The 21,138-nt window shown below is 42.1% G+C and overlaps 1 protein-coding gene across 2 annotated transcripts; it reads left to right on the top strand.

Annotated features, from left to right (window-relative positions):
• Positions 1–1,304: 1,304 nt before the first annotated feature.
• On the top strand, positions 1,305–21,129 carry LOC130208111 (laminin subunit beta-3-like). Of its 2 annotated transcripts, XM_056437053.1 has the most exons (23): positions 1,305–1,383; positions 1,475–1,523; positions 2,665–2,819; positions 8,637–8,751; positions 9,669–9,742; positions 9,901–10,092; positions 10,742–10,805; positions 10,882–11,066; positions 11,894–12,014; positions 12,485–12,670; positions 12,771–12,926; positions 13,172–13,365; positions 13,470–13,566; positions 14,404–14,770; positions 14,940–15,100; positions 16,339–16,550; positions 16,797–17,003; positions 17,143–17,287; positions 17,477–17,684; positions 17,997–18,138; positions 18,245–18,421; positions 18,788–18,950; positions 19,902–21,129. In XM_056437053.1, the coding sequence occupies exons 2-23, from the start codon at positions 1,499–1,501 to the stop codon at positions 20,039–20,041; spliced, it is 3,486 nt and encodes a 1,161-aa protein (XP_056293028.1). In that variant the 5' UTR covers positions 1,305–1,383; positions 1,475–1,498; the 3' UTR covers positions 20,042–21,129. The 2 variants fall into 2 exon arrangements, with proteins under 2 accessions (XP_056293028.1, XP_056293027.1); XM_056437052.1 differs by lacking the exons at positions 1,305–1,383; positions 1,475–1,523; positions 2,665–2,819 and adding exons at positions 4,202–7,590; positions 8,463–8,539.
• Positions 21,130–21,138: the final 9 nt, after the last annotated feature.

Here is a 21,138-nt window from a genome sequence, read left to right on the forward strand (position 1 = left end):
GGGCCAGAGCGGAAGGAGAGAACACCAGGCTATTACAAAAAAAAAATTCACACCTCATATCCCAGGTGATTGAAGGCGTGACGGTACTTGTCTGAAACTGTATGTGCTCAGGAGCCTCTGAGCGTGTTTATGTAAGTCGAGTCAGAAGACACACCCTGTACTTGGATTTAGTCAGAGTGTCTGGAAAACGGAGAAAAAATTACACATGCGTGTACAGCTTTCCCTCGGGCTACTATTTCTGCAAAAAAGGTGGTGATCATCGGCACTCCAGCGCACAGCAGAGTTACCACACAGCCTGGCAAAGCTCAAACACTGCCTAGAGGCCATGTATTGTGTCATAGGAGGGAGGAGTGGCCTTGTGGGACCGTGTGTCCCCCCTCCACTGTTTTGTGAATGTAAAGGCCACAAACCAGTATGTTAACAGTGTAACGACATACATTACAAGAGGCAAATAACTACATTGTTACAGATCAATACTTCTACATCATGTCTTTGACATGTTTGACTTTGTTGAGACATGCTAGTTGAAAATTCTGGCATTTAAGGAATTTCACAAACATCCACACAGCCTGATCACACTCTGCAGTAAGCCCACAAGTATTGAAAGTCTTGGCACTAAGTACACAAGTATACTGAACTTACTTTGATATTCTGTGTGAAGAATACCAGACGTGTGGTGCTTGGCATCACATTCTATCATTTTAACAGCCTCCATCAAGCCCCACTCTCTTAAACTGAGCAATTTGTACTTCTCATTTATGTACTTGACAGTTTCAGTGTGCATCAACAGCACACTGAACATCTACTTCTCTTGGTGTGCATACTGTCTGCTTTGAGTACAGGATACTTCATCTTGTCACTTTTAGTGTGAACACACTAGCAATTTATAGCTATAGACATAGCGCCGTCTTTTGAGCTAAACACTAACATTAGCACACTAAAATGTTCATATTGGCATCACTAACATGTTGATGGTTACCAGGCATAATGTTTACCATGTTCACCGTCTTAGCTAACTGTGTGAGCATTCTTACATATGAATGTTCTGCAGGTATCTGGTCATAAATCAAAGTATTTGACATAATCAGATTTTGACCTGGGGACATACAAAAATTCATAGAATCACCAAAGTTATTAGCTTGATGTTCTTCTTGTTTCAGTGCACCTTATTTAAGTTTGTCTGGCGTCTTTGTGTTGACGATGTGTCTGCCTGTGTGTGTGTGTGTTGATTCATGGAGTGAAGGGAGTGGAGGGGAAGGGTGTGTCTCTGACACACACTGTATCATTCCGTCCAGGTGAGACGGCGTTTATAAAGCTGCAGCCTGGCAGCAACACACTATTTAATACAGCAGACACCAGAGCGGATACAATACAGACTACCAGGTGAGTCTCACATCAGGAAACAAGGACTTTGATTGTATTTCGCTGTTTCTGCTTGCTGATATTTTCTTTTCCTTGGTCTCGTCTGTTCCAGACTTTTTCATAGGAGGGACGCAACATGAGAATACTTTTACTTCTAGCTGGTAAGACTTTTTTTTCTTTTCCTTTGATATTTAAACTTTGTCTCAAGTGTCCCCTTTCTGTTTTAAGTTTATCCTAAAACTTTTACCTGGAACTTTCCACCCCAGATGTTTACATTCGTAGGGTTTCAACAGCACTTTTTCATCTTGCGAAACACTGCAGCTGATTCCACTGATCCCTCCAGATGAACATACGCTTTTTATTATTTGCCATATATAGTTAACATATATATTATATTATATATAGTTAACAGGTTGTCATCCGTCTTCAATTTACATCTTATCTATATGAATACAAAGTGCTTTTTATTTTGGCTAGAAACACGGCGATCGCTATGAAGCAATCTCAAGTAAGAGGCTATTGTCTGGGCAGAGAGAGGTCATTCTGTGTTGAGCCTTGTTCGTTTGTTTAAGTTTCACGTCACTGTTACCGTCTTATTGCTTGTTGCTGCATTGGTGATGTCGTTACACACCGCTGAGCTTATTTGTGTTTAACTGAGCCACCAGGAGTAAAACCAATGGTACTTTATCAGTTAAAGGTCCAAACCTGGTTTCTGTGTGATAAAGTTACAGTTTCTGTACTTTGCTGTTGCTGTAAAGATCTACTTTGTGTTTTCCTTTTTTTCCTTCTAACCCACATGCACACACACATACAACGTTACGTTCAGTCATACACACATGGTTTGTTTTGCGTGGCCCCCGTTGTCTGTCTCATTCCCCTTTAAATAGTCGCGGCTCCACCACCATTGTTGGGTCTTGCGTTCCTCACCTAACGACTTCCGCCATTTTGCCCCCTACTACACACACACTTTTCAAATATGTTTCTGGGGTGTTTTATGTTTAGATAAACAATCTCTACAAAACAAGAAAATAATTTCTATTACAGAGAATAAGTGTTTTCAAACTTTGTGTTAATCTCACGGCATTAGAAGTAATGTCGTCTTCCAATGTAGTTCAAGTTCTGTGTGCTGGACAGGTAGATTTGAACTTCCCTTTTCCAGACCATCCTGATAGGATTGCTTTCGGACTTATTTTCTCCTGATAAACTGAGATATTGATGTTTTGGATGACTGACATTGGTCCGATACGTGCTTACACCGCATTGTAACTTTTCATGTCTTGTGATCTGCCTTCCTCCTGATAGCCATAGCTGCAGGATCACAGGCCCAGACGGACTGCTCTCAGGGGGCTTGTTACCCACCCAGCAATGACCTGCTTTTAGGCAGAGCTCAGCAGTTCCATGCCTCCTCAACCTGCGGCCTCACGGGCTCCGAGATCTACTGCACCCCGTACCAACAGGTAAGGAGCACAGTCCTGTGTTTAGATAGCATTCCACCTCTGTGGATCAAAGGAGTCTTCTGTCACGCTTTTGCACTGAATTTGTAAGAAATCTATTATGAGCTGGTAAGAATATTGATCTAAAATATTGATTACTGGCTTCATATAAGCCCATACCAGTCAAACCAGAGCACATGCATGGCCACTGTCTCAGCCAGCTGGCTTGCTCTGTTGGGAGGCCAGCGGTGCAGGGGTCGTGGTGATTCGACAGACGGGATGGAGGCCGTGGTGTTTTTTTTTCCAGATTAGCCACTGTCCATTTGTGAAATAGTCTGATTTCAATGCCAGAGCATCATGTTGCAACTGTACTCTTTGACCGACCGTCTGATAAATCACTGACCAGACAATCTGCTGTCCCAGCACAAACCCAATAATGGATTCAAATGCTGATTTTGTAATAAGAGTGGCATACAGCGAGCAAAAGTTTAAGCCTGCAATGTTGCCATTTTTCTTTTTACTCAGAGGACAAAAAGCACATCAAATGTGAGATAAAACCCCTTTGTTTGAAATACAGGAAGTGTTTCTTTAACAAAGGTATCATGCTAAAGTTTGATGTTTAAATGTGGTATTGTGTATAAAGAGATGTTATGAAATACATGTTATAGGTGCAGTATTTTAGTTTTGTATTTGTGCAACTCTAATAAGAATAGTGGAGGATAAAGTACATTATTTCATCAGAAATGCAGTGGAGGAAGTTGATAAGTCAGGAGAATATTTGATGAGTTAAGTTCCAACATCTGGAAATAATTACTAAGTACAGTACATTTTACCTCATGTTTCATCATTCAGTGATTTTCCTTTTATCTTCACTAAGGTCACCTAAACCTAAAAGAGCAGAAAGACTAATGTTTGTGTTGGTGTTTCGTAACCTTCAGAGTATATGTGTTGACCTGCCTCAGGCAATGGATAGCTGTGTTAGGCGTAGACTCTCTCATTGATCAATGCTTTCCCTTTTTGTTTTTTTATACCTGAGCCACACCTCGTCCAGACAGGTAGGGGCAAGAACCCTCAGCTGTATCTCAGACGCAAGCATGCATGACTACAACAATGATGATGATGAGGAAAGCCCTCATTTCCATCATAGAAAACTAGTCAGATCTTGTTATCTATGCGTAATCACACTGCTGCGAGTAGATCTATAGAATAATGTGTAATAATGATTTAGTGTGGTGGGACATCATCTCTGAGAATCATCAGGTATCCTATGTGATGATCATTTTTAGTTTATGGAACAAACTTGGCTCGTGGTCTTGCTGCTTGCAGCGCTGTCATCGACTCCAGGGATATGAAGAAGAGATCAGTATATCCAGCAGCAAGAGTGAACCGCAGTCAATTCAATTCAATTCAGTTTATTTGTATAGCCCAATTTCACAAATTACAAATTTGTCTCGGAGTGCTTTACAATCTGTACACATAGACATCCCTGCCCCAAAACCTCACATCGGACCAGGAAAAACTCCCAAATAACCCTTCAGGGGGAAAAAAGGGAAGAAACCTGGAGGAGAGCAACAGAGGAGGATCCCTCTCCTAGGATGGACAGATGCAATAGATGTAATGTGTACAGAAGGACAGATTTAGAGTTAAAATACATTCAATGAATATGACAGAGTGTATGAATAGTTCATAGTAGGCATATTCCACGATGGAGACCTCCACGATCCATCAGGCAGATGGCGGTGGGGAGGAGGGGCGGAGTCTCAACAGGACAGTGGCGTAGTCATGAGCAGGAATTCCACGACCCAGACGATCCATCAGGCAGATAGGATCTATGCCGTCTCATAGGGTCCGATGACCCCATGAGACGTAAAGTCAAAAGGACTTCCAGGGAGAAAGCAGAGTTAGTAACGTGTGATTGAGAGATGAAAATTCATCCTTAAGGAGAGAAAAGAGGAGATAGGTACTCAGTGCATCCTAAACGTCCCCTGGCAGCTATAAGCCTATAGCAGCATATCAAGGGGCTGGACCAGGGCAAACCTGATTCAGCCCTAACTATAAGCTCTGTCAAAGAGGAAGGTCTTAAGTCTACTCTTAAACGAGGTGACTGTGTCTGCCTCCCGGACTGAAATTGGAAGCTGGTTCCATAAAAGAGGAGCTTGATAACTAAAGGCTCTGGCTCCCATTCAATGAGCTGTGGCGCGCTAGAGGGATGACGTATGTTTGTAGGCCAACCTGGAAGTTAGCGTCTTACTGGTTCACAAAAAAAATTGCAGTCAACTTAACCCTCAACCACAGTCACATGTTCCAGTGAAGACTTTTAGCCATCTCATTAAGGCCACTCTTTTATCAAGACACATAAAAGCTTCTAAATTCATATTTACTGATGTATTTTATTGTGTAGAACAAAACGTTAAAATCTCTTCAGCAAGACCTTATTTCAGACATGTACAAACGCGTTGGCTTCAAGTCGAGGGAACAGGAAGTGAAAAGGTGCACGCGAACAAAGTTTCCTTGGCTTATTTGAAATTAAAATGTGTAATGGCCCCCCCCCAAAAAATCTTTGAATTTCTTTAATAACTATTCCATATAGTTTCCAGGTGTTTTTAAAACACTCTAAACTATAAAGGGAATTATATATTATTTTTGCTATTCATGGTAGATACTGATAATATGATCATGCTGTCTTTTCGCACACTAGTTAACATAAAGTAGTCCCGTTAACAATTTAACTGCATACTACAAATGTAACCTTGGTGTCGGTACAGACACAGATTTTCTTGAACTTATCTTATCATCATATCTGCTGTAGACTTTAAACCATAACTAACGATCAGTCAGATGGCAGCGAGCATGTGTTGCATGTGTTGCATGTGTGTTTGAGATGACACTTGTGGTGCCAAAATCCACAGACATTGTGGGGGGAAAAAAAGTTGAACCTACAAAGATAAAAAGAACCTCCCTGCCATGTTTAACAGGGCAACTGCAGTGAAGAGATAGTAAACAGGAAACTGGCACACCTGAGTCTCTGAGAGGGTGAAGTCTAGCACTCTGAGATTCTTTTTGAATGAAAAGTGCTTTACTAATAAAATGCATTATTTATTCATTATTATTAAGTCCTTATCACCTACAATTAGATATAGTTTACTGGTTTGCAATGCCAACATATGTACACCCTTTAAATTAAATGCGTTTAAGTTGAGGGGAGCTGGTGAGGTTATCATATATTGTGTAACTGGGGTAAACTATGGCAGCTTTGTGTAGGGTATGGTCGGGAGGGGGGGTTATCTGACTGACATGTTGGTAAAAAGACAAAGGAATGATAACTCAAAGATAATGTTTTTTTGAAACCATTTATTTAGCAAAGTGTGTTCAACTCGTGCCTGCAGCATTCTGCTTCATTCACAAAAAAACACTATCGTTTTAGGAAATTGTTTGGTTAGTTTAGCCTAGCTTAACACGAAGGGGAAGATGCTAAAAGAGGAAAAAAATGACTTTCATATTTGCATGTACTACTATGTAAGGGATAATCCATTAAAGTTCAAATAATAACACACAATATGAAGATTGATTCCTTAATTGATGATTTCATTATTTCTAATAAGTTTATATAAGATAATAAGATTCATATTTGAAAGCACTGCTTAATAAATGCTGTTTGTGTCATCACTAATTGTTGGTGTAGTTTATAACCCTGAACAAGTAGAGAAGCTACCAGCTGAAATCCAGGTTATTGGATCACGGTTTAGTATTGTCTCATGTACATTATGAAATCCTTCCATTTTATCACTTTAAAGCCATCAACAGTCCTCAATTCTTAAACTTTACTTTCATTGTCACATAGATACAATTTGACCTCTGCATCTAACTCACAAGCATCAGGAGCAGTGCAGCCCGGGGAGGGAGCAACTTGTGCTTCATTGTCTATCTCAAGCACACTTGGGCTGAGCCTTTGCAGTGTTGTCCAGCCTTTAGCAAGACCTGGCCTCTATATGCCTTGTCCTCAGTGTAAAACAAATGGGAACTTTTAGCGTAGATTTGCTTCCTAATGCGGGGGAGGGAGTTGAAACACGTACCTAGAGTGGAAAACATTAGCGAGGCTTTCATGTTGTAACACTGAAGCAACCCAGAGGGAACTTTTACCTACAGGGAGAGCAGCCATGGTGTGTGTGCCAGAGTGACAGCCATGTCCAGAGGGCTTTAAGGATGTTCTGAAACTGGGCACTTCGCAAATGATAGAAAACAGGCTTCCGGACGCGCGTGAATTAAGTTATCAACATTTAAGGGCAGGAAGTGTAAAACAAACATTCAAGGCCTCACGATCGTGGTCTTCATCGGTCCCGGCTCCTCATGCCTTCGTGGTCCCGTGGGAAGAGAGCGCTATCTCTAATCCACAAAGTCTTAGACTCTAAATCAGCCAATCCTCACTCTCAAAGGTGAGTCCAGCCTTTAACTCCTAGGCTGTGTCTACTACCGGACACTTGAGCACTTCGAGCACTGACTTTCAGTGCTTAGGGCGCCACACTGACAAAACCAGCAGAATTCAGTGCACTGAAAGTACCCGGATGGCGCACTGCAAACGGGCAAAAAATGCCGTGTAAAACGATGGACACTACTGGCCCTAAACGGGCGCCATCTTGGCTACGTAGCGGAAGAGGAGGAGCCCTTTCGTCAGCTTTTCATTTGATTTCTAAAACAATGGCGGACGAGATGGCTACGGTAGCACAAGCGGTAGACCACGGAGGCTCCTGCCGCGATTGTGGAGGTATCGCAGTTTCCACATGGGGTGGAGAAAGGGGTAAGCAAGGGACAAAAAGAGGGCAAGAAGTGCAGTTTCAGTTTCGCGGGTATCGCAAGCAGATTTGCGTACGTCACTCCCGGCTTAATTTCGCGGGTGCCGTGAACAGATTTGCGTCCGTCACTTCCGCCAAGTGGTTAACGTAAGTGTTCCATTTGATACAGCACTTATCAGCGACGGAGTGCACTACAGATGTCAGTGCACTGTATTGCAGTGTACTTCGCAAAGTGTCCGGTAGTAGACACAACCCTAGTTCAAAGTCCCGCTAGAACAATGGATGGGTCGAATGTCACTGAAACCCGGGTCAAAACGTCACTTCCGGTCACGTATTTTCACAATAAAAGTCCCGTCTATTATTGGAAGTCACTTCACAGATTTCAACCGTCTTCGTCAATCTATAATACTAACATACAGTCACTCTCATGCAACATACATTAATTCTTGCCATTTACATTTGCATAGAGTAAACATTACCTCTATGCTTCATAATACATTTAATAACAATATCAATATTCTCCCTAATATTTCCTATGATAATATCTTTCTATATGTATTAATTTAAAGCATAAGACCTCTGCAGATGTTATCAAAATAAACTATTACAACCTAACAGGGCCCAGAACGGAGGAGGGGCGACTGGATATTTCACAATTCATTTTGCTTACCCTCTGTGTCAAGTCAATTTCCACAGGTGTAACAAAATTGAATTTGTACAAAAAGGGAGGCTTCTTGTTTCTTCCTCGTCTGAAACTGGGGCAAAGTTCCCCAGCAGAATCAAAAAGTTCTTTAGCACAATGTAAAGCTGCTAGTTATCTGAGGCTCATTGATTCAGTGTGACCTACTCAATGACACAGCTTATCAAACTGGCACAGCAGGGAGGAAAAGAGACGAGATTTGGACCTCGTCGGTCTTTGGTCCTTGGTCGGCTTCAGGACAAACAGCAGCGCATGTACAGTGACACAATTACAAACATGCTCACACCACATGTTTCAATGTAACTGCAGGAAAGTCCATTGTAACTATTTTGTTTGCTTTTTGTCCCTTAGAGGACGGTGAAGTGTTGTCCGTGTGACTCCAGGAACCCCAAAGGCCCACTGGCCCACACTGTCCAGGATGCCCTGTCCACCTCTGAACCAGATAGATGGTGGCAGTCCAAGAAAGGTGGGCAAAGAACGAAAGAATGCTTTTTTATTGGCAGGAGTAAAATGCTATATTTGCTAGTGTTTCATAGATATATATTTTAGTTATCAGCTCACACTAAACTGGCCTGAAGTGTCTGTCCTCTTGCAGCTATTCACCATCTAGTGAGCTGTAGAGGTATTATATTAATGGGTTCAATGAAAGTAAAAATATGAAGGTATTCCCCAGTGAAACAGCAAATTTGAGCAGTGTAGAAGAGGGACCATTTGATTGGACCAAGAAAAAGTGTCCGGCTTAGAATGTAGTACACACACCTCCCTTGTTTCTAAAAGCTACACCTTGATTGATGGGAAACATGATATTATCGGTTGAAATTGGTTGGTCCTAGCTTCCATAAAGCACACATCATATTTATATTTTGCACCTGCCCATCCTGGAGAGGGATCCTCCTCTGTTGCTCTCCTGAAGGTTTCTTCCCTTTTTTCCCCCTGAAGGGTTATTTGGGAGTTTTTCCTGATCCGATGTGAGGTTTTGGGGCAGGGATGTCTATGTGTACAGATTGTAAAGCACTCCGAGACAAATTAGTAATTTGTGAAATTGGGCTATACAAATAAACTGAATTGAATTGAATATTTAGTTTTACAGAGAGTGAAGATGAGTGGAATTTGATATTAAGATTAAAAAGAAATTGAGTACTTTGTAAAAATGTTGCCTTAAATCGGTGCACAATATGACCGGTGAAGTGATCGAAAAGAGTTAAAACCCTCATGCAAGAGTGAAAAAATAATAATTATTTTTTGAAGCATGTCGTAAGGAAATATGATTCATATTGGCAGGCAGTGATGGGTGAGGGTATAGGCAGAATATGTATTGCAGTCATTATAGGCACAATCAAACACAACAAATATATGTGAAAAAAATGTCTGCCTGTCCTGTAGATGTGGATCCAGTCACTCTCCAGTTGGACCTCGACAACCTGTTCCAGCTTGACAACCTGGTGCTCAGCTTCAAGGTATGACAGTCTGCAGTCACTGCTGGATCACATGAACATCATCAGTGCGGACCCCTCTATCATTCCTGAGTTGATGCATCTACTTTTGAAAAAAACGTAATTTCACAGTAATTGAAGCACATTTCAGAACAAATAGAGCATTTGTGTTTTCATTGCAGGGTCCTCGTCCCAGTGCCTTTGTCATAGAGAGGACGCAGGATAAGGGCCAGTCGTGGCAGCCCGCCCTCTACTTGGCTACTGACTGTCAAGAAACCTTTCCTGGCATTCCCACAATAACACCTGTAACCCTGGATGACACATACTGCTACACACTGCCCCCTACTGGAGCAGACCCCTACCATGATCACACGGTAAGAACTGGTCTGCTGGCAGCAAACAACTCCTTTAACTCTTCAGTCAAGGAGTAATGTTCTGAATGTTTATGAAGTACTATCGGCAGGGCAAATACTATCACTGCTAATAAGTATAATTAAAAGTTGTAATTATTTAAATTCATCATTAATACTTCAATCAGCAGCTTATTTGCCTTCATATTTTCTTTCTGAGATGTCGTCACCACAAGAGATCTTCATTTCAATGCAGACCTTTTAGTTCTTTTGTGGGCATACATTTAATTGTAAGCTTCTTTACCTGTTTTTAGGGGAAAGCAATACAGCAATGAATCTTGTTTATAGTTTTATTATTAATTCTTCTATTATATTAGGATGCTTTTTATTTAATTCTGACCTAAGTACACTGAATCATTTGTTTTTCTCCATCTGGGTAAAAAACGTGTAAATGTTTAAAGTGTAATTTGTGACATATATACTGTATCACTGTGAAGACACATACATAATGTATAGTAGAGATAAGGACACACACATCACACACATAAGTGAGGATTAATGAAATACAATATTACGGTGTTGTGCAGGTTTTGTGAAACAAACAACATATTATATGATGGAGAAAACTGTGATTTATGTACAGTACAACATTGTGTTCATTTCTCCTCTCCAGATCCAATTCAGTCCTCTGCGTCAGTATGCTTATGTCCCAGCTCCCAAAAGCCAAAAAATAGAAGGTATGTCTATCAGTCGTAAATGACTCCACCCGGTTAAAGGTTGTGGCCCGCTGACTGACCGCTGTCTCCCCAACAGATACGGCTGCGTTAACTGGGCTGAGGGTGAGGTTCACCGAGCTGGGAGATGTCCCACGGCCTCCAGGCAGAGCTCTCAGTAGGTTTTATGCCCTGAAGGAGATGAGGGTGATGGGCAGCTGTTTGTGCTATGGACACGCCAACCGATGCCTGCCCGACAGCAACCTGCAGCCCGACAGCATACAGGTACGTGTGCAGGTGTTGAGGGAGGGTATTAGTCAGAGACTGATATTAGTATTGGAGCCTCGGAAATGGTAAATGGACTAAAAACGCTCTGCACTACATTATGATTCACCCATTCACAACCATTCATACACTGATGGGAGGGGCTGCCCATAAGGGCTAACTAACATTCATACAAGTTCCGATGGCAAAATATACGGGAGCAATTCGGGGTTTAGTGTCTTACCCAAGTAATACAGCAAACATGAAGACTTTTCAAAATTTCCATTGCTACAACAATGGAACGACACAAAAGTGTCCACAAATCTACATGACTAGCTATTCATCTACTCTCTGTACTTTTCAAAGGGTGCCTGCAGCTTGCATGCAATAAGCAGCTCAGACCTTCTGACTACCAGGAGATTATTTAAGCAATAAGGTGTGAGAGGCAGGACTTTGTCGTCAATAATGTCCGCTTCAAGGGTGTTGTTAGTCCCGACGCGCAGCAAAACCTTGAAAAGGACATTATTGACGACAAAGTACTGCCTCGAGTGATGAAATGATCCGCATGTATCCTCAAATTCAGAATCAAAGAAAATCAATTCAGCAGATAACTTCAATAGGGTTGCATGAGAGTGGCAGTACGTACAAAGACATGCACGTTAGTTTCATTGGCTCTAGGTGCGGCCTGGGATTGGAGCTCGTCTCTTGCTATTATCACATGGAAACATATTTGTGTGCTGTTTTGAATTAAATTTCCTTCCAACTTCCTTTGAGAGTGCTTGCTGTTGGCTCAGTGATGTCATACCTTTGATCAATCATCTCTTCATGAACCTGTGTTCTGTGTGCAGGTTCACCCTCAGTGTGACTGCCAGCACAACACAGCCGGTGTGAACTGTGAGCGCTGTGCTGACCTCTACAATGATCTGCCCTGGAGACCTGCGGAGGAGGGCTACACCCATACCTGCAAACGTAAGACTTCAACCATCACAATCTCTCCAGACGACGATGATCAGCTTTATAATGTCATGGTACACCACAGACTGTAGAACAAACATGGGGGTAACATCTGTCAGACAATCTAATGACTCCAATTTGCCACATAGACATGAAAGTTGTTGCCCCTTCATTAATATAATAATCATAACACAGATGTTCTGGCAACATTTTATTTTTCATAAGAGACATTAGAACACACATCCATTGAAATTGTAGTTTGGAATTTCCATCGTGGCAGAGCTGGACAATAAGGAAGGCCAAAATGTACACACAATGTTGACAATTTGATGTATGAGTAAAATATAGATATAATGAAAGCAATGTTTGCTTGTTCTTGATATGTACAGTGTCCTTGACATACTTGAAGTCAAATGTATGAATTGATTTGAATCATGAACCCATACTGTATGTGTTGTAAACTAACCCCACTGCCCTCTCCTCAGGCTGTGAGTGTAACAATCACGCCGAGCGCTGTCATTTTGACGAGGCGGTCTACGAGGCTAGCGGGCGGAGGAGTGGAGGTGTGTGTGAGGGCTGCATGCACCACACCACAGGGCCAAAGTGTGACCAGTGTGTGCCGGGCTACCAGCCAAACCGCAACAGAATGGACCACCCCGACGCCTGCATACGTAAGTGGTTCATCTGTGAAATGAAATGACCGGTCCTTCCACTATCTGACGGTGGAACATTTTTGATGTAATCTCTGACGGGTGTTTGTGTTGGTGCCAGGTTGTGTGTGCAGTGCTGACGGCACGGTGAATGGGGGCCGATGTGAGGACAGCACAGGCTCCTGTTTGTGTAAAGTAAATGTCGAAGGTCCCCGCTGTGACCGCTGCAAGAGAGGCTTCTCCAACCTGAGCCCCTCAAACCCTCAGGGCTGCTCCAGTGAGTCATCTAACTACATAAATATATATCCACACTAGCCCCAGGACAATGGGGCCATTCCCGTTAGTTTACCTCCACTTATGGTACACGGGGGAGGTTTCAGATTGTTGCAATCCTTAACTTCACCACAAAATGCTGCCAAATCATACACACTTGTGTGGAATCTGATGTGTGTGTATGTGTGCGTTTGTGTGTGCGTGTGTCTGGTTCATCTTCCTAACTCTGATGTTGCCTCCGCTATTTAGAGTGCTCCTGTTGTCCAAACGGGTCCCTGTCAGATGTGTGTGACCCGATGACCGGCCAGTGTCCATGTCGCTCCCACTTCCATGGCCTGACCTGTGAAATGTGTTCAAAAGGCTACTGGAAACCATCCCTGTCAGGGCGCTGCCAACTCTGCAGCTGTGACCCCACCAGGTCATACAGTGATACCTGTGACCAGGTATAATCTCTACCCAGAAACTGTGCAAATAATAAAAAAATATTAAATAATCATGTGGAATTAGGTCAAATTGTACTTAGTAACTGTTGCTTTCTTGTTTCCAGGTCACAGGTCAGTGTCAGTGCAGACCAGGCTTTGGAGGCCTGACATGTACCGAGTGCCCAGAGAACGCTTACGGAGACCCTCTCATTGGCTGCCGATGTGAGTCAGCTCTGTCTGACGACTCTATTTTTTGTTGGATTGGTGGGATGGAATATCGTTACCTTTAAGTTGGAAGTTGCCGTTTAGTTTGCTGTCTTAGACATGGCAAAACAAAGTTGACCTTGTTTAATTGTTTTTACACTGGGTTTACAAATTCATGTTTTGTTAAGTACAGTTGAACATGGTTTGTAAAAACCTCAGGTTCACAAACAAATGCCATGTTTAGCACATACTCATGACATCTCATTAATCCTGTTTGTACCAGATTGCATTCCCATGTTAATCCTTAATACCTCCATTATGACGCAACCCAAGTCTGTAGCATGGTGGGGTCATTCCACCCTAAAGTGGAACTTTGTATTAGTACTCTTCAGTGTAGAAAAAAAAGACAAGGCAAACATCAAATGTACGTGATTACAGGTTTTTAAAAGGAAAAGTACCGGTTGTGTTAGGGAATGTGTGCTCTACATTGTGTGTTTTCTAAGTGTAGGGAAATGGAGAGAGAGAATCTCTAACCACAAGAGTGATTCAATACGGATTCTGATTATTTACACAATATCATCATATGTGTATGATTCCGAATAATATTTTTATTTTGCTTAAAGATTATTTTGGGACTTTTCTTTCCTTTATTAGAACAGTTGAAAAATGACAGGAAAGAGGAAGAGACACATAGGGGAGAGGGCACACAACATATATTAAATGTGACCTATAGGATGAGTCAATCATTAATGATTAATTTATGACTGAGGTACAGCAGTGAACCTCATGTGTGTGCACCTGAGCTTCCAATCTGTGCTCCAACATGTGTTTCTTTTCTCGTCTCTTCCTCCACAGCGTGCCGCTGTGACGCTGAGGGAACACTTCCAGAAGTTTGCAACAAGCAGACGGGTGCCTGTTTGTGTCGGCCCGGCGTCAATGGAACTCGCTGTGACTCATGCAGTCGAGGTCACTGTGACTCCTTCCCTGGCTGCGAGACATGTCCCTCCTGCTTCTTCGCCATGGATGCCCAAAGACAGAACCTCAGCTTCGCTCTGGAGAGATTCTCCCGCAGATTACCTTCTCGTCCTGTCGGTGATGGGGATCTTGGACCTCGTATCCGCGTTCTTGAGTCCAGCTTGACCCTGATTCAGAACTCCATCTCCCTTCCACCCGGTGGTAAAACACAGATGGATGATGCTCAGTCCCAACTAAACAAACTCAGGTGAGGGGCTGAGATTAAAAACATTTATCAACTCTTTGTAAACTCTTTATAAGCCTTCCATCGTTGTTGTAGAAATATTTTCTGATATTCATGAAGTCTTCGCCCTATTCATGGTTGGAAACTAGCTAACTTAAAGTTTTTTCTCTCACTGATACCTAATTGAACACAGGGACCAGATGGACCAGATTAATGATGACCTTTCACCTCTGGAGAGAACTCCTGGTCTGGACTCAGAGCTGGACAGACTGCAGACTCTGCTGGACCGCCTCACTCTGGACTACAAACTCAAGAAAGATGCAAAGGACAACTCTGTCAGTCCAAACAATACAGGTCAGAGAGAAAACACACACCAATCAATGCAAAACACTTAGGGGGAGATAGCAGGTCAGCGTTGCAGTGGTGGCCATCGTTTGAAAGAAGGGACCTGATGATTCATTTGAGATGCTTCTCAGCAGCGTGTGTCAAATGTTTACATCATAAATCTGTAATAAATATTGCGTTTCAGTTCCGCGTCTATTCAAATGTTGATATTTGGGACTTGTCACAAAAGACAAAACAGCAGAATAGTCAATGCTGCATGCAAAGTCACCAACTAAGAATAAAGAAAAAGAAAGAAGCAGGCTACATACAAAATCCAAAGGCCAAGGTAAATCACTTGAAACAAACAAACGCTGGAGAGCTCGTCTTGTGTAAAAAACTGAGACAATCTGTCCGATGTGTGAAGAGCTCGAGAAATAAATACTAGGAGGTCTGATAAGATAATGGAACTCAGGTGAGGAACAAAACTAGAGGGAAACTAAACAATGTAAGCAACATAAGTAAAGTAAATACAAAATAAATGAACAAGGGTCTATTAAAGTCGTTACAATAATTTTGAGTGGAAAAGGGCTGACAACATTATGATGGAAGTATGATGACATACCTGTGCTCAATTATGTCTCATAGTTGTTGCAGCAATGTGGGGGTTTATACCATGTGTAATACAGATTTAGTGCAATTTTGACCACTTAATTGAATTATCAAAATACCTCAAAAATACTACATTAAAACATCAAGAACTGGAGGAACACCATTGAAAAAAATACAAGCTGGGATTTGGAATCAAAAACCTTGGATATTTGCAGATTTCTGCAAGAAGTATTTCTTTTTAATGCAAGAACGTCTGTCAACAACGAACATCCTCTGAATGCCCCAAGTTTCAAGGTTGTTGTTGCAAAGTTTCATAAGGATGTGATTATCTTAGAGGTCACAACAGGTCATTTTCATACATATCATCGCACATGAACAAATGAGCTCATTGTATCTACAATAGTCTCTGCTTTTCAGTTAAATCTAATGTATGTAGTTCCAAGACTGTTTTAAGACCCCAGTATACAGAAATAATCAAATACATCATCTTTTTTAAATGGGCATTTATAACACATTTATTTTGCATGTTTTTGCCCCAGACTGCATGTGATTATCATACAGTGGACATGTCTGTAAAGGACTGTGTTTCTCAAAGAGATATTCTGAAATGGTGTCATGATCAAATATACACTCATGTTAACTTTTTTTCTCTCATTCAGGATCATTAACTGGCATCAAGAATGCCTACGATGAATCCACAGATGCAGCTAAGAAAGTGGATGCCAGCAGGAAGCCACTGAAGGAGTCAGCTGATATCAGAAAAGAGACTATGGACCTCCAAAACGAAGTACAACCAGACAACATCAGAGACCTGGACAAACTGAACCAGAGCATGGCCTCCCAACCCAACCTTACTCCTGTTGCCAAACAGGTAACTGCCAGGCCTTAGTTAGTCAACATGACACTGTGACATCACATTTAGTAGGGATATGGCAGGATGAAAACTACAGAATGTGATTCAGATCCAAACATCTCGTTGATGAACATAGTTTGTTGGGATTATTAAATACAATTGCAAATGATTGATAATTGTATCAACAGTATTTATTGATTATTTAGTTAAATGGGACCCCTAGCATTGTCCTCTTTAAATATTCATCTTTGACCTTTTCTCTAGGTCTGTGGCAGCGTTCGCTCAGAGCCTTGCACTCCTCTGCAGTGTGCGGGCGGAGATCTGTGTCCACCAGACGGAACCCCACCTTGTAAGAAGGGTGAGGTGTGTGTGGGCGCCCTGCCTCTGAGCAAGAGGGCGGACGCTGATGTCAAGGACTTGAAAGACCGACTGGAAAAGCTATCACGGAATATCACAGATGCTGCGGAGATGGTACACACACACACACACACACACACAAACTCTTGTCTCTTTTGACTCCTGTTTGAGATGTTTTCTGAACAGTCAAGGTTATTCTCAGACTAACCTATCTATTGAGATTCTGAAGCTGTAATTTAACAATTCCTTACAGCTGCAGCAAACACAGGAGACAACCAACCAGGTGAGACAGTCTGCAAAGAAGCTGTCCAATAAGATGAAACAGGCCAGAGACGACCTCGAAGACGACTTGAAAGAGACGCGTGACGTTGTGAAGGAGCTCAACGATTTCCTGTCAGGTAAAGATAGTTTTGGAGCAGAGGGTAGATGGATGAGTGGCAGTCTGAGCGATCCACTGAGGAGACTGATAGATGAAATGAAGGTTCCCTTGGTTTCACAAGAAATATTTAAAATAAATACATGAGAAGGGGACATCACGGTCGTTCAGTTGCCATTTGTCATCCAACTTTTCCTGTTTCTGCCTGCAGACCCGACCGCCAACCTGACCCAGATCCAGGATATTAGCGACTGGATCCTGAAAGCCAAACTGCCTCTCAAGCCAGCTGTCCTGAAGAAGAACCTGGAGGAGCTGAAGAATCTGGCGGCCAGTCTACCAGACAGCACGTCGGTGTTAAGGGAGGCACAGCCACAGCTGGACAAAGCCAGGAAACTGCTGCAAGAGGCAAAGGACGCCAGGTGGGCCTTCACACTCCAGGACTGGACTGCTGTCACTGATGCTTAATGCTGTTTGTCTCAGATAATCATCAGCTTTGAACAATTGTATTTGAAACAGCAAGGGTAGCAAAACTAGTGTTTTTATAAATCCCAGGGTGAATAGTAAAACAATTCTCAAGGACATGATAGTTATATCTTAGAAGAAACCATTCATTTTTTATAAAACATCTAATATAATATGATTCTAGAGTTGTCCTTATATGATAATGGTGATATGATGATAACGGTCCAAATTATGTTAAATATGTTGTTTCTCTGTCTGCACATCCACAGGGATACGGCACAAGGAGTAAAGGCTGAGGTGGACCAGTTGCTTACAGGCTTCGGCTCGGTGGAGGGCGCCCTCGCTGATGCGGAGGAAAAACTGCAGAACAGCATGGATCTCATAGACAACCTGAACTACAACTTGACTGCGGTAGGAAGCTTGGATACATCAGACGATCGACAACACGTTAGGCCATTCCTTACAATAAAAGCTGCTTGCCAAGCATTACTGAGCTTTCATGTTTCTCCTCATGCAGATCAAAGACCAGCTGCGCGCCGCTGAGAAGACTCTGGATGATGTATCAAAACTGATAAAACCATTGACGCCTCAGCTGGATGAGCTCAAGGGCCTGCTGCACGATGGAGACCAGTTGGCCCATGATGCTTCGGATGATGCAGACGAAGCTGTGGATAATGCAGCTGCTGCAAATGAGGTGGGAGACCTGCTGCTCTAGTTTGAAATATGAGCATTTACTTTAACAAACATGTTTAGAATCACGATGTGGGGCTTAGATTATAGCTATTGGTATTTGTCAGTGTCTCCTACTGCAATGTTAGTCACAGGAACTAGTAAACTAATATTAATGTACAATAAATATTAACAAAGCTGAAACATTTAAGCGGTGAATTATGTTCATAATAAATATAAAGGAAGGTAAGTCATGTCTTTATTGCAGCGCATTTCAATTGCAAATATCATAGCATTTAGTGTAAGTGACTGGTAAGGGATATTTTTAAACTATTCAAGTTGCTTGATAGAGGCAGCGATTTAAAACGTGTGTGTGTTTGTGTTTGTATAGGACCTGTTGTTATTGGAGGAGGAGCTGGATCGTCTTAAAGACAAGGCTCCAGCTAGTGGGTCAGGTGGAGATCCGGGACTGCTGGGGGATCGAGTGGCGAAGCTGCACAACGATGCTTTAGCTCTGGACAACACCACAAACAACATAGTGAAGGCTCTGGAAGGTAATAGAGCAACACCACACGAGAGGAATGCCATTCACTGTCTAATGAGAAAGCTTCACGAATAAGCCTTCTTGTCCTCTAAAGCAGCGGTCCCCAAACTTTTTTGAGCCACGGACCGGTTCCGTGTCAGAAATTATTTTCACGGACCGGCAATATAAATGACGTAATAAATATGACGTCATACAATTATACGAAGGGCATAAAGTGCCAAAACTACAACTCATCATTATGCCGACTGAGTGTGAGCCGTGCGCTTGTTTACCTGCAACGAGCCGCTAATGGAGACGGCGACACAGACGTGTGTTTGGTCCGCTGCTCCTAACCGAGTTCTGGTCGCTGTCATTAGAACACCGGCAGAGTTGTTGTGTGAAATGTCCCTTAAGGCCACCGTCATTTGCATCTCCAACACATTTTTTTCTAGCTCGGACGGGCTCGATTCACCGGGTGGGTTTGTTTACAAATGGGTTGCAGGTCTATTCTTTTGCAGTCGGGTCTTTTGTGGTTGGAGTACCGCTCAAACTCTTTTAAAAGCCTCTTCCACCCGGTCAACGTCTGAAACATGTAGAATATTCCGCTGTTCACTCGCCCACACAGCAGCGACTTTATCGGCCAACTTGAAAACAGTTGTCATTTCCCTGAAGTGACAGAATTCATTGAGCAGGTTGAATATGTTTTAAGATTCTTTGTCACTGCTGAGTTTGACAGATTGATTCCAGCTGCAGCTCCGAGCGCTTGTTTTTTTTCACAGAATATCTGATGTACTACTGTCAAAATATAATGTAATTTTGAGCAAATGTGAGAAAAAAGGTATTTGTTTATTTAAATGACCAACTGTAGGTTTAAACCCCCCAAATTCACAAAAAAGCCCCTCATCTCTGGTCCTGTAATGAGATGATCAGCAGTGTATTTAATAGATCCCAGCTCACTCCATGTTCTCTGATGTTTTCCCAGGTAAAGCAGATTCCCTGCGGGATCTGCAAGATGAGATCACTCAGCAATCCACAATACTTGAAGGACTTGATGATAAGCTTCGAAAGCTTTTGACAGAACTTCGAAAAAATGCCCAACTCCTCACCAACTGCTCAGGCTAAAAGGCCTCGAGCCGCCGGTTCCAAAGTAGAGGAGCATCTGCTGCTGCTCTCACTGCTGCGCTTCATACCGGCCTCCCACATCATACTAAAGGGGGAATTCCTACCTCTGGCAGTTGTCAAAGAATTGTGGGAAATGTAGGAAGCTGTAGGTTGAATGACAAAGAGGTGTTCAGGGCAACGTATAGGACAACTCTGAGCCCAGTCGCCAGGACAACATGTTGGCATTGTATGTTTATGCAAAGCACAGAAACGTTGATTGTCGATGGCATTTTTTTGTTTTTAGCATTTGGCCAGAGTAAATGACGAATGATAATATTTTGAGCGTCATGATACAATATATAGAGCATAACAAGCGAGCAAGTCTGTTAAGAGTGCGTGGGAGGGGTGGTGGATAACAAACACAGGACTTTCACCAAGGTGACTGATGTTTGTGTCGCGTGTATAAACCCCTTGTAATGTAACGTAGGAAAGTCTGATAAAGGCAGCTCTTATTTATATACGCTAGTTATATTAATACGTCACGGCATTAGTTTAACACAAACCATGATCTTATTTTCTAGCCTTAACCAAGCACTTTTGTTTCCTAAACCTAACCTCTGTGTTTCTACAAGCACGAAACGCGGCTGTATTCGTGAAAACCTATTTTTTAATCAACGTATTCCGTGATCTGCTGAAACGTACAATGTCGAAATATTTTCTCTTTCTCATCATTATAAAGTAAATCCTTGAATATATTGAAAATAAAATAGGGGGGGGGGGTCCGTAAGTTTCAATTACAATACAAAAGCCAGAATGTATGTAAATACACTTTTATATATATGTATGTATCAATATTTGAAATATGACTGAGTTTGTCAATATAATTTTCATCATTTAGCATTATCGAAAAAGACAACAGCTTCTGACTTTCTGACAGCAAAGAGCAAACAAACTTGTATTGGTCAGCAGCAACAAACTCTGCTGCATTGCATCAATTATTGTATTTTTCACAACTGTAAAATGGTGAATGCTACATTATTTATTTTCAGTTTTGTATCCGTTGTTTTTGCAGAATCCACAGTATTTAAATAAAAACCTGTTCCATTCAACTCAAGAAA

Source organism: Pseudoliparis swirei, chromosome 18, assembly GCF_029220125.1.
Source record: "Pseudoliparis swirei isolate HS2019 ecotype Mariana Trench chromosome 18, NWPU_hadal_v1, whole genome shotgun sequence".
In the NCBI taxonomy this organism is placed as follows: domain Eukaryota; kingdom Metazoa; phylum Chordata; class Actinopteri; order Perciformes; family Liparidae; genus Pseudoliparis; species Pseudoliparis swirei.

Bases quoted from the DNA above. Each gene is read 5' to 3' on its own strand.
- LOC130208111 (XM_056437052.1), top strand. From the start codon at position 7,383: ATGCCGTGTAAAACGATGGACACTACTGGCCCTAAACGGGCGCCATCT. The intron at 14,771-14,939 runs GTGAGGGGCTGA...AATTGAACACAG, and splicing joins TCCCAACTAAACAAACTCAG to GGACCAGATGGACCAGATTA. The intron at 15,101-16,338 runs GTCAGAGAGAAA...TCTCTCATTCAG, and splicing joins TGTCAGTCCAAACAATACAG to GATCATTAACTGGCATCAAG.